The sequence below is a fragment of the Sinocyclocheilus anshuiensis genome, unplaced genomic scaffold, assembly GCF_001515605.1.
Source record: "Sinocyclocheilus anshuiensis isolate Anshui unplaced genomic scaffold, SAMN03320099.WGS_v1.1 scaffold319, whole genome shotgun sequence".
NCBI classification, from domain to species: domain Eukaryota; kingdom Metazoa; phylum Chordata; class Actinopteri; order Cypriniformes; family Cyprinidae; genus Sinocyclocheilus; species Sinocyclocheilus anshuiensis.
This window is the reverse complement of record NW_015552566.1, coordinates 483,540-497,902: the sequence shown is the minus strand read 5'-3', so window position 1 is coordinate 497,902 and position 14,363 is coordinate 483,540. Positions and strand designations below refer to the sequence as shown.

At 37.4% G+C, this 14,363-nt stretch overlaps 1 protein-coding gene across 1 annotated transcript in view; it reads right to left on the bottom strand.

Moving 5' to 3' along the window:
* LOC107664939 (membrane-associated phosphatidylinositol transfer protein 3-like) overlaps positions 1 to 14,363 on the bottom strand; it is an 89,329-nt gene that overhangs the window by 42,349 nt on the left and 32,617 nt on the right. The window contains exons 4-5 of the mRNA XM_016455638.1: positions 7,904 to 7,974; positions 7,594 to 7,814 (exon numbers count right to left, since the gene is read on the bottom strand). Of these exons, the coding sequence (XP_016311124.1) occupies positions 7,594 to 7,814; positions 7,904 to 7,974 (292 nt within the window). The remainder of the gene's footprint in view (positions 1 to 7,593; positions 7,815 to 7,903; positions 7,975 to 14,363) is intronic.

Genomic DNA, 14,363 nt, shown 5'->3' with positions numbered 1-14,363 from the left:
GTTTCCCTCCCTTAAGCTGTGAATACTAAGCTCTTGTACAAGAAAATGTTAGCTTAGTACTAGCAATTGTGAATTTAAACAAGCAAAGGCCTGCAGTGATGCAAAAAGTGAAAGCATGTAGCAGTACAAAGGTACATTGATGAGATCAGATAATAAAATTAGGATAGTTTGAAATCTGTTGATGACTGAATGACCATGTTGATACAAAACACTGTTCAAAATAAGGTGTTGCCATTTTACATGTCCAAAAATAATATGTAATATGGTACTTTTTTGTTAGTGAGATCTTCAAAATGACAGTCAAGCAAATAAAACAGTTTGAAGGTCTAAGGTCAGTTTTTTTTTAATTAATACTTCAATTCAGCAAGGACTTTCAGCAATTGATCAAAAGTGACAGTAAAGACATTTTGAATGTTACATAATACTTCTACTTCAAATAAATGTTTTTCTTTTTGTACTTTCTATTCATTAATCAATATACCTGAAAAAAGTATCAACATTTCCACAAAAATATTAAACTGTTTCAACATTGATAATAATAAATGTTTCTTAAGCACTAAACCAGCATATTAGAATGATTTCTGAAGGATCATGTGATACTGAAGACTGAAGTAATGGCTGCTGAAAAATCATCTTTGCCATCACAGGAATAAATTAAAATATATTTAAATAGAAAACATTTATTACAAGCTGTAATATTTCAAAATGTTGTTTTTGAAAAGTAGTGTACCACAATTGTTTAAGTCTACCATATAACAGCAGTTTTAACTCTCTTATGAAAATCAAGTGAAAATAAATAACACAAGAATTTGTGTTAAATTCTGTGAGACTAATGTCATACTAATCCTAACATATTCATTCTACCACCCTCATTAATGATGTTAGTATGACTCACACTAGCAGAAGTGACCCCTGTTCAAAGACAAAACCTTCCAAACCTACTCAGAACAAATGAAGATCCCTGTACTCCCTGCTAGCCTGCTCCTCAGGCGATGACTGCTGGGTCTCAAAATAACCTAGCTCCAGCTGAGGAGGGTAAGAGGAAGGCATTTTGATCAATAACACACCTTTAGACTGCCAAAAAACCTCTTGCAAAAACACAAGCTGAAATCTTACCAGACATTCACAAACACTGCTGCACGTATGAAAGTCATCTGTTTGAAGATCAAATTTGCAGGAGCGTCTCATTATAAATCTCATTTCTGTTTCTAAAGCATTAGCTCTCATTAATGAGATCTCTCTTCCGACCATTAGGGCCAATAGGGCTCAGATAAAAGATATTTATCTGAAAGCTACGTCTTTCTATCACTCAATCAACATAAGATTGGTAAATAGTAAATATTTCCTCATCATTTCCATGATGTCAGGGAGCTAACATCTGCCACAAACAATCCCATTAATTTATAACAACAGCTCTAAATTTGTCTTAAAGTTGACATTGGCGTAATTGTTTTCAATGTTGATATATTATCTCCTACACCAGTTTATACTATAAACAAAAGTCCATAACTATAAATATGCGATTTTTTTTCGAGGTTAGAGTTCTTGCATTTTAGACACAATATGCTTTGTCTGTTTTTGCTCTGCCAATGAAAAATAGCTCCAAACAAAGGCAACACACTTACTTATTGTTGAATGAATCAGTATCTTTTGGGGGGAAAAAAACAAAAACAAGTTGAGTAAATGATTCAATGACTCACTTGTTCCTGAATGAATCAGAATCATGTAACAAATCAGTTAAGTGAATGATTTAATGACTCATTCAATTATGAATGAAGCAGTATTTGTGAACAAATCAGTTGAGTAAATCATTCAATGACTCATTGGTTCCTGAATGAATCTGTGTTTTTGAAAAAATTGGTTAAGGGGGTCACACTTTATTTTGAGGTCCAATTCTCGCTATTAACAAACCATTAACTACGACTTTTGCCTCAATAAAGTCCTAATTTGCTGCTTATTAATAGTTAGTAAGGTAGTTGTTAAGTTTAGGCATTGGGTAGGCTTAGGGATGTAGAATATGGTCATGTAGAATATGTGCTTTATAAGTACTAATAAACAGCCAATATGTTAATAGTGAGAATTGGTCCCTATACTAAAGTGTTATCATTGAATGGTTTAATAATTTGTTCTTGAACAAATCAGGTGTTTTTGAACAAATCAGTTAAGGGAACGATTCAATGACTCACTTTTGCCTGAATGAATATGTATCAGTATCTTTGAACAAATCGGCTTATTGAGCGATTCAGTGACTCACTGACAGTCACTTGTCGCCACCCACTGACATAAGTATGTAACAGCCAGTCAAATCTCCATCTCAATGCAAAATTAAATTGGAGGACCACAACTAACTGTTGCTTAACTATATTTGCACTATATTCTTAAATATATATACGATACTGAAGTAGGACACAAGCAAACTAAAGAAGCATAAATGGTCGACAGACAAGTTGGTCCCATAATAAAATGTTTAAATAGTCAAAGATTCAGGCCGAAGACTAACGAGGAGTTACAGGTTTTCTAGGTCCAAAGCACAAGAGGAAGACTGAGCAAACTTACACCACCAAAGCTCACAGGTGGTACTGTCCTCGAGAGACAAATCAGTGTGCACCTTCTTCCTATCTAACCTGTGACAGAGCCCCAAATTGTTTTACTCCGGGAATCACGTATTGAATTGACTTGCACATCGTGCTTCGGTGAGAGAAAATCAATGTGGAAGCTTTTTTGCCAGAGTTGCTAATTGGAAATGCTGTGTGGAGGTGGCAAACACAAAGCTCCATAACATTCCGCCCCTCCTTTTCTTTTGTGTGCTTCCTCTCCACAAACACTAATGCATGTGTGAGTGTCTTGTGTGTATGAGTCGCTGCTTCATGCACACACTGTAAAGCCACATCTGTAAGCACATCTCATTAGGAGAGGAAACTCATTATCAGCAGTGATGGCTTGACAGGACGGCCACAGGTCTCAAAGACAATTCCCAAAGCTCTTAAACTGAGGAAATGAGAACATACATGCATGGCAGCTGTACTGAAAGAAGATGTGTGCACTATAGAAGGGACTCTAAACACAGCAGTGAGCTGTTTACATCTGAAATGTCTGTCAAGGGGGAGAGAGCAGTGAACATTAACTGGGTGATTCTCTCAAAAACATGTCCAGGTCACATTTCACCTCAACATCATAAAGAAAAAAATAAGACAAATGAATAAAGAATATTGAGCCAGTAAAATGATGTATAATTAAGGCTGCAACAACTGAAATTAAAACTAATAAAAACTGCTATGAAAAAAGAAAAACGTGAGAAGTCACAAAGTAGGCTGCAGGAAGGATGAAAAATTAAAAATGAGTATAATTACTTAAAATATACATTTCATGCACAATCTGAAAAAAAAGTCAAACTGCAAAATAAATAAATATTTACTTCAACAAAACATCCTTTTAATCTGTTGTTTTGATTTTGGAGCGAAATGTGATTTGGACAGGTTTCGTAGATTCACCCCATTGTTTAGTCCTGTCCAACAAGCTGCCAGATCTCAGCAGGAGATCAAATCAGCCACGCGTCTCTTCCTGGAGAACCAGAGCCTACCAATGTTGTTTTGGCTGATCCTGGTCTAAGTAACGAGTAAACTGACCGCCTATGCCTTCATTAATCCTGTGGGAAGCAAAAGGAAGTCGTGTTGATGAAAGAAAACCCCATTGTGTGATTGTAAGGGTGTGTGTTTGTGTGTATTCAGTATCCAGGGAGCACGTTTATGACCTGCAACAATTACTCAGTCTCTCCCAGTAGGCTGTTGTTCTTTATTATATCACTTTTATTATATCCCCCTTTCTCAGTATTGGACAAACGCAGACAGATAGACATAAAACTACTCATGGTTTCTGCATCTATCCCTTTGTCCTTTGCTCAGGTCAGTTTAATACTCACTGCAGCTACAGCCACTGAACCATAAAACCACAGCAAAAGAGCAAATGCAGTTTGTATTTGTTTGTCACATTTAAATGCAGACTCAAAACTCATCTGTTTAGCTGTGCATTTATCGAATGAGCACTGTGCGATGTCCGAACTAATTGCACTATATTTTATGTATAATCGTTTTCTATTCTTAACCGTTCATTTTCAAAGTTTTTAAATTACTTGTTTTATTGTTGTGATTATTTTTTTCTTTTCTTTTATGTAAAGCACTTTGAATTACCATTGTGTATGAAATGTGCTATATAAATAAACTTGCCTTGCCTTGTATGTCACTCATGAACAGGGTTTACCATGTTAATCTCTGTGGTACCCCAATGACTGACATTTTATTTGACCATGTGTGCCATGGGAGTGGGCAGAGATTGTGATCATGTGATCAAAGACCCTTTCTGACTCTATGGAGCTCCTCCATTTTCATTGCTTCACCCAGGTGATGACAAAGACACAAAAAAGGCCACAAAAGCCCTAAAGCTATAGAAAAAAAATCCCTCAGAAGAGTCCCGAGCCACTGAGCTCTTGAAGCAATGGATCCGGTTTCACAGCTTAAAGGGAGTCTGTTCATTATAAAGGCTGATTCTCATAGAAAGCATTAGCGTTACATGCTTACTTGGGGCTGTCTTCTTACCACTTATTCATTTCATCCCTTATAAACAAAAAACAGCATAGAGGAATGACTAAATTCATTAGGTCTCATCACGCTAAGCTTAGGCTTTGAATCTTATCTGCACTCTTTTCTACCTGCACGAGATGAAGAGATGCTGTGCGAAAGGCATTGGAATTCATAGACTGCTCATGGATTCTCCTTAATCTTGTAAAATATCTGTAGTAGAAGGCAAATGTGGATTTACTCGGGGACACAAATTTGTAAAATACTCTTACATGTTGTTACAATTAAACTTTTTTGCTTTTTGTTCTGTAAATAATTCTAAATGGTTATTGTCACTGGATTCTCACAACTTTAATACAGAAGTTCTATTGTATAAATAAGGGCTGCAACGTCTAAAAATTTATTAAAATTGAATTTAATTGAATAAAAAAATACTGCATTCCCTTCTGGACTTTTCCATGTGAAAATGTACAATTAAAAAGAGCAGTGTCTGTAGAGAGCTTTTATTTTGTTTTTTTGTTTTTTTTTAAAGAAATTAATACTTTTATTCAGCAAGGATGCAAAATAATTTATCAAATGTGAAAGTAAAGACATGTACAATGTTAAAAAGATTTATATTTCAAATAAATGCTGTTCTTTTGAAATTTCTATTCATCAAAAAATCCTTGAAAACACTGTCCACAAAAGTTTTAAGCAGCACAACTGTTGTTAACGTTGATAATAGGACATGTTTCTTTAACAGCAAATCAGACTGGAGTTATGGCTGCTGAAAATTCAGCTTTGCCATCACAGGAATAAATTACATTTTAAAATATATTCAAATAATAAATATTATTATTAAATAATATTTCCCACACTGCATACTAGGGCTGTCAAAATGGCTGAAAAACTAAATTTGAATTTTGCACTTAAATATTATTATAATTATATTTATATATTCGAATTATATTCAAATTTAAAATGCATAATTTCAGTTAGGGTGAAGAAAAGCTTTTGGCTTCTCTTCTGAGGCCACAAGAGGGCACATCGAGCAAAATATTACTAATGCACGTTTATTCAAAGCATAATATAACATGACTATATGTGAAAAAAAGTGCTTAATGTTTAAAATAATGTTTATAAACCATTATAATTAATTAAGTTGCTTAAACAACTATAAACAAAACAGCATCATATATGTATGCATAGTTTAATACAAAGGGCAGAAAGCCAATCACACGAGTACATTTTTCATTTAAAAACATGAGATGCAGTGGGATGGGGGAAAAAACCCACCATAAAGTCTCGATATGTTTTTTTTTTTCCCCAAAGTTAAACTTGCATTAATTTTACATAGCTTTCTAAACATGCGTCTCTTGTGCGAGATGCGAGTGCAACGGTGATAGATGTCCCTCTAGAAAATGCGGGAAATATGTGTTCTGTGTGATGTAAACAAGATCTTCTTCGTACTGATGTTCTCTTTTTCCACAATATTTTAATGAACAACGCAGCAGCGCCGCATCTAGTGGCTTCAACTGGATAAGCTAACAAAAACATTATATTGCAACGACACTTACATCGTCATCACATCTCGTGCGCCACTGATAAGGCTGCCTCCTTAACACACAACTAAAATTCGAATGCAACATTTTTGCATTCGAATGTGGATTTTTATTTTAAATTCGACGAATATTCGAAATTCCCAAAAAAATTTGATAGCCCTACTGCATACTGTATTTTTGATCATAAAAATGCAGTCCTGGTGAGCATAAGAGACTTCTTTCAAAAACATTATTTTATCTTCTGACCCAAAACTTTTGAACAGCGGTGCACCAGGGGGCCAATGGGCTCTTATTTGAGGACATTCATTTGTAAAATGTTTTTCAAATGTTGTTTAGTTGAAGTCGAGTTGCTCAGCTAGTTCATAAAACCAACTCTCAAGAACAACTGTGACCGAATCTGTCAGCATTTCCCCATAAAAACGAGTTTCATGCTTTTAGCCAGTTTCACCTGAGGGTTTTCCCATGACATCCGAGCAAAACCTCTAATTATGTGGCATCTCTTTCATAGTGTATATGCACAATAGAGCAAAACATTCCATTCTAGGATATTCAGCCATAGTACTGCTGGAAGGAAACAGTAATGGTATCAGGTGGTAGCATATATAGGGTTGGGTACCGAAACCCGGTACCAATATGGCACTAGAACCGAATCCGAACGCAGATTTCGGTGCCTCATTTCGGTGCCATGCCTGAGCGATCGATTGAAATATTTGTCCTCTGGTTCTCCGAAACGGACGTAATAAGAAGCATCATCACTGGCACCGCACGTGAAAAATAATTTCCCGACTGAGAAAATGCACGTGAACTCAAGTCGGAAAGCTCTAATAATACAAACCCAACACATCTTTGTAGTAACAAGAGTGTCCATGTTGTTTTCACATTCCAACTTAAAAGCACAACTCGGGAATTGAGAGCATTCGAGGAGCATGTGAATGCAGTAATTACACTTGCTCTGATGGCAGCAGGTAGCCTTCCGTTAACTAAGCTAAACATGCTTAAATTACATGTGTTTCGCTCCCGCGATTTTCGTGTCCACTCCTTTAAACATTCTAATATTGTGTATAATTTTGGCACATCAGGGAGTCGCTCTCAGGATGCGGTGTATTTAAATATTTGAATGAGCGTTTGCGCTGTTTACTTTCACTTTCGATTCTAATTTTATCTGCTTGTTTTTTTTTTATTAAAAAACTGACCCTCTAACATTTGCACTCTCTATTCTATTTCTATTCTAATGGCCAATCCATCATTTTTGGGGGGATTTTTTATTTATTTATTTTTTAATAACTATTAATTTTTAACTTTATCAGGCACCGTTTAGGCACTGGAACCATTTAAAAAAGTATTGATTTGGCACCGGTATCGAAAAAAACCCAAACGATACCCAACCCTAAGCATATATGGTATTAACTTCAAAGAATACCATGGCCCATTTCCAAAATCATGGTCATTAAAAGTGGCTTTCAGTAATAGCTACTTACTTTGACACAAGGCAGAAGGCCTCAGCGCATATGGCTGGGCATGGCACCAACTTGATGACGGCATGCTGAGCTGCAGCTTGGAAATGAGCTTGAGATACTTTTTCCAGCACTGAGGACAGGGTGTTTACATCTGCGTTCTTCGCGCCTGGCTCTCCACCCGCTAGATCCAGTATGTTTCCCCCGTGAACCACCAACACCAGCACATGCGTTTGACATTTGTTCTGGTGAACAAGGGACATGGAAAGGTCACGGCACAATATCATAGAAAAGAAAGCAGTAGCACACTGAATATTCAAAAAGATTATCTTACCTCAGCTTCCTCTAGACCGTCAATGCTAGTCTGTGGGACACATTTTTGCCTCCTTACACGGTACAGATTCTCTGACCCCATTAAGGAAAGAGCATGAGATGGATAGATGGGATATATATATATATATATATATATATATATAAAGAGAGAGAGAGAGAGAGAGAGAAGATGATTATAGCCACTTTGCACAGATGCACAGCAAACAGAACCACAAATGATTATTGATCATACAAAGCACACTCATCCCCCTTTCATTAATGATTTTACCTTCCATTTATTTTCTTCATAAGACGACAGTAAATGTAGCGTTATCATCAAAGCCACATACTGGTACCATCCTATTTCAAAACATGTCAATAGGAAACAGACAGAGCTTGGGATTTGTATCAGATAAACCCCTTCATTTTGCTGTTGGCTGGTGTCATACAAAAATAACAAAACCAAGTAACAAATTACATACAAGAGGAAGTGAATAGAACCAACAAAAAGCCTTTTGGTGTCTCTGAATCTCCAAATAAGACCGCTGGCCTTCAGCCAAAGTCATTATACCTCACCTTCACCATTCCACGCTCTATTTTTTCTATTTGTAGCTTCCCGCTCTGTTCTGCCATCTCATTCTCACACTCTCATGATCTAGTGCTCCTGTTCTGACTGGCCTCCAGTCATTCTGTCAGCATGGAGCTCGTGTCCATGCCTTCTCAATGCCGTTTATCAGTCTATCTGCTTTTAGGAGGGAAATGCTGGAAACTCACAATCCACAAGGTGAAAAAAATAAATAAAAATTTAAACCCCCTGAAGTGGTTGTTCAAGCACACATATCAACTGCATCCCTTCTATTTGACAATGGCAAACTTATGAATAATAATGGCTGATTTTCTTGTTTTCTTTTCCACATTACTAATTCAAACATTTTTTTCAATGAATCTACTCTGCAACAGTTATTGAAGTTCAATCTCATCATTCTGTAATGACAAAACATCATTCGACAACAGAGCATGTTAAGAGTTTGTACAAACAAACACAGCACTGATTCATAATCCATTCCTTTTGGAGACAAGCGTGGGAACCGAATCGTATTTGAACAACCCGAATGATGTCATAACAACTCCAAGCTACTATGACATCAAACAGACTGAGCCGATGATAGACCAGACTGCTTCTCTTAATGGCATATTCATTCACTTCTAAATCATTGGGTCTCCAAGGAGCAATTGCGTTCATTGAAAAGCTGTACCGACTGCAAAAAAAAAAAAAAACTCCCAATAGTGAGAGTCTGTGCTCATCCCAGCTGCAAGCTTTCATTCACAGCCGCACCATGAGGAAAACAGCCAGGGTGCTGAGCTGTGCTCTCTCCTTTGCTTAACACTGTATACACACTGCCAATCAGCCAAAGCATTATCAGGCTCACTGCCACTTTCTTACTACTGCCTGTCTGACTGCCTCTCCAGATGCCTGTAAGACACAAACCAATTCAGCTTACATAATGAGCCATATATATGGATAATTAAAGTAATAAAATGTCTAGATCGATCAATAGGAACATTAGAAATCGTTACCCTTGTTGTTGGAGAAGCCAAGGGTTGTACTGGAATAAAATTCCCACTTACCGTAATTCCGCTTTCAACCAAACGATTAACGAGTAGTTCGTCTTTCAGGAAAACCACAACGGCCTTATTCATCCGAGACGCCGACACAATATTTCCATGCCCCACTCGTTCTCCTACATCCACTAGTACATCCTCAACCGCAACTCCCGCATTAGTAACACATCTAACCCCATGTCTGAGTGATAGGGATGACGCCTCCACTCTCAGGTGAGATGCCATCCCTCCCAAACACGAGGCTGCCAGGCACCAAACTTACAACGAGCTGAGAGTTAGTTACAAACAGCAACATGTTCCACTGACATTTTTATTAATATTTTCAAGAACACAGGAAGATAAGGAGAGAGAGAGAGAGAGAGAGAGAGAGAGAGAGAGAGAGAGAGAGAGATAGAGATAGAGATAGAGATAGAGATAGACTGAATGATACATTAAATGATAGATTAAATGATAGAACGATAGATAAACAGACAAAAACAATAACAAACAGGATTGACAATCAGACAAAGGCAGACAAATAGAATGATAGAAGGAACAACAGAATCATAGATGGATAAACAGACAGACTGACAGAAAGACGGATAGATGGTGAACTTTGTGTGTTAATGAAATTCCACAGTAGGAGCTTAATGCTTGTCCAGAGTGGCAGATCAGGGAATGCTGGGAACTCCCACAGTTTAGTCCCAATTGGGCTCAAAAGGTGAGAAAGCGATGGCAAAGAGATGGAGAAAAAGGATAACAAGCAATAACGACAGGACAATGAAATGACAAGATTATTGATTCCCCTCCCATTCCTCACACCCTCTGGTCCAGAATGTCACTTCTCTATAAATGCAATGGGGACAGTTTGTTCTTATTCACTCTGCTCTGGAGTTGCCTGTCTCTCTTGCTTTAGCTCATGTCCTCTATTTCCCACAGCAGCCCAGTCATCCAGCACTACCCCTGCAGATTTATAGCATCCTGTAGAGAAATACAGATTCAAGGGACAGGAAGAAAGACAGAGCAATTAGAGAGAGAGACAACCACGGAGGGCAGTGAAGAATGTGACAGAGAAAGAAAGGAGATGGACAGAAAGATTTGACCACTCCAAGCAAAACATCTAACCAACAACTCTCTTCCTTCAGAGGAGCAAAACTAAGTACAAAGAAAAAGAAAATCAACCAACAAGTAGACCTGCCCCTTCAGCTTCAAAGACACTCATCTGTTCTTGAAGGGCACTAAGGCCCCAGCAAGTTGACAAAACGTAAAACCAATTTTCAGCTGAAAAGATAATAAACCCTACAGGGTCAAATGTGTATTGACTGAGCCTGTTCCTCCTTTTGATTCCACAATCATATTGTTTAACAAAACATGGATTTCTACCAAGCAAACCTGAACAAACCTGTAAACTAGCTGTAAGCCCACATTTGTAAGCTATCCATTTAATTGACTTTCATGTGACATCAAATATATGACAGAGTTTCACTGAAATAAATTATATTTACAAAAGTCCATATGAAAATATTTGTATAGAAAGAAAATACAGCAGTGCTACCTTGTGTTCACCAACAAAAACATTTAAAATATTTTTTAATTAAATCTGCAAAATTTTTACTTTTCAAACACAAATGACGCGCCAGAAGAAAAAGCAAAAGTCTGTTTGATAATCTGATGGATGGCAACAGTTGCTAAGGTAGGATTGGTCAGTATGGTGTAGTGAACAGGGATGCACCAAATGGAAAATTCTTGGCCGAAGCCAAAGTTGAACGAAATGAAACACTGTGCCGAAGGCCGAATACCATTGCATATATTAAATACCCAAATTTAGCTTTTTATTGTTTTGTCTTGCTTTTCAAAGAAAAAATCAATTACAAAACAACAATTAAAAAAATGTACTTAACAATGAAAATTTTTAACATTCTAGCAGACATTATACCAACAAAGCAATGCCTTGTAAAAATTCATAAAAATGTTACTGAGCAACTGACGAGAAACACTGTTTCAGTGCAGATTTTCTTCTCACTTTGGACTTTGAACCCTGGCTAACAAGCTCGATCAATTTGTGCGTATATTAGAAAACATAACATTATGCAGTTTATTTACTAATTGTTTAAGGCCATTTCGCTATCTCAATCATCATACAGTAACCAGCAACAACCACCCCTTCCACTTCTCATCGGAGACATGAGATGCAGATGCAGTGGTAAGCAGGCTCTCGCTGTCGGTGCTTGTAATGATTTTTGTGTCTTTCTCGGACAGTTTTAAATGCTTCCACACTGCAGACATGTTTGCTGCATTAGCGCGCCCCTCTATTTGATCGTGTCATGTCATTGTTCGGTACAATTTATTCTGTCTTTTCGCTTATTCAGCCGAACACCGAAATAACTTTTTTTTTTTTTATATATTTTCGGCCGAATAATTTTGGTTGCCGAACATTCGGTGCCATCCCAGGTAGTGAAGCGTCAAGACAGAGAGAGAAATAAGGAGAAAGAGATCAAGGAAATGACAGAGCAACAAGAGAACAGAGCAACAGACAGAGAGAAAAGAGTTAAATAGATTGAGATTGAGATTGAAAGAGATAGAGATAGAGATAGAGAGAGGAGGCTGTTCAGAATGCAAATAAGCATTTAAAGTGGAAATAAACATGAATGTGTTGCCAAAAATACACCCGGGTTGACAGCGGCCACAGGCGATTGGATGAGTCAAGTCAAGTCAAGTCACCTTTATTTATATAGCGCTTTTAACAATACAGATTGTGTCAAAGCAACTGAACAGCATTAATTAGGAAAATAGTGTGTCAATAATGCAAAATGACAATAGTAAACACAAATTTTTCAGTTAAAGACAGTTCATCATTGAATTCAGTGATGTCAACATCCAGCTCAGTTTAAATAGTATCTTTGCAATCAAGTCAACGGTATCGCTGGAAATGAAGTGTCCCCAACTAAGCAAGCCAGAGGCGACAGCTCATGAGCTCATGAAGAGACTGAACAGAGAAGTGAAGAGTACAACTCAACTGAAGAGAGCTAGAAATTATATAGATGAATTGTTGCTTGGATCATATGGAGAACCAAAAAAGCAAAAATAAACACAGAATGTAACTGGTTTGACCAATGAGTTGAGCAAGCAGAAACAGTATCAGAAATTCTAGGAAAAGCTGAACTTCTGCAGATGAGATGCAAAAAAAAGGCCAATTCAAGGCCAAAAGGATTTAGTGCTTAAATCATAAAGCTATATAAAACTTCTTTTTTTTTCTTTTTGCAGATTTTACAGATTTTAGCAATTTGCTTGTTTTTTTTTTATGGTATCTGGCTAACAAAAGTATATTAAATTCACACCATACATATACTGGTGGTTCTCAACCGGGGGCTGGGGCCCACTAGGGGGCCTCAGCAAACTTCCAAAAGGGCCACAAGATGACTTAAAAGTAATTAAATAAATAGATTATTATAATATATGAAAATAATATAACTTTAACGTTTTAATGAAAAAACAAAACAAAACAAAAAAACAGTTCTTAATCTTGACACATCTGGAATCACAATTAATTAAACTGAATAGACCAATACTCCCAGTTTCTGTTAAATCTGGAACAAGCCTAAAAAACAAGAAGCTTTTTCATAACTATAGCAGACATATTAGAAATACTGAAAATACTATCAGGTTTTGATTTTATATTATGTTATTTAAAAACCTACAGTTCCAATGTTCTTTTATCATTATTTTATTTTTTAAGCAAAAATCTATAGTAACACCATGCTTTTATTTTATTGTTTTATTTTATTTAAGGTAAAAAAAAACCATAGTAACTCTGTGCTTTGAATATTGTGTTGGACATAAACAAACACACCCCCAAATCAGAGATGTACGGTGTTCCAAGCGGTATTTGAATGGATTGCTTCAGCACAGTGTGATTGACATTTGTGAAACAGTTACAGGCTGTCACTTGCAATGCATTACTGTGAGACACATCACAACGAGTTTGGTGTCACTGCCACATGGGAAAAGTGTGTGATTTCAGGAAGAGCAGAGCGGACATGTTTGAGCATCTGCTTGCCAGGGAACACACCTGGCTGTACCAAATCCCAGGTGCAGAAAGTTAAAAATAACAGATTCCAGCTTCTTGTCAAATTTGCCATGGACAGCAATATGTTCAGTGGAAATACACTCCACAATCTAACCTAAGCACTCACCCTCTCAAATAAGAGAATATGAAGGCAAAGTACAAACTCTCTCGCTTTCTCTCTCTCTCTCTCTCACACACACACACACACATACATACACACACACACACAAATACAAATATATCACCACAAATTCACAACGAAAAGCACATAAGCTGAATTCCACCAGAATTCGAGTCTGTGTATGTGAGTGGAGTGACTGGCCTGGAGCATCTGTACACTCTGCTGTGTGTACATTGGCATGCTGTGTGTGGACAAGTCTGCGCACCCTTGCTGCATGACCGATGAGTCCAGGTCTAACACCTGTCCAACGCCATCCCTGTCTCTCCGCCTTGACATTCTCACACTATAGAAACACATCAACCTGTGAGGACACATCACAACAGGTGTGCAGTGTTAAAACTGAACAAGCTCATTTATTCTGGCTAGATGCATCAACAGCATTCATCTCCCATTGTAGAACAGAAATGTGTCAGCCACTAGAGATTCTGATGTAACATTTGTATTGAGGTACACTCATATTGTGGTTTAAAAATCTGTCAAAACTATAGTCTATTCTCGGAGTCCAGCCCGGGGTCGTCACATGTGGTTGCTGCAAGCCCGCCGGACGCTCCTTCGTCCAATCCGCCGGCCATCGCTCACTCAAGCTGACCGTGTGTGACGCTGTGTGTTTCGTTGTGAAAGCGAAACTACTTT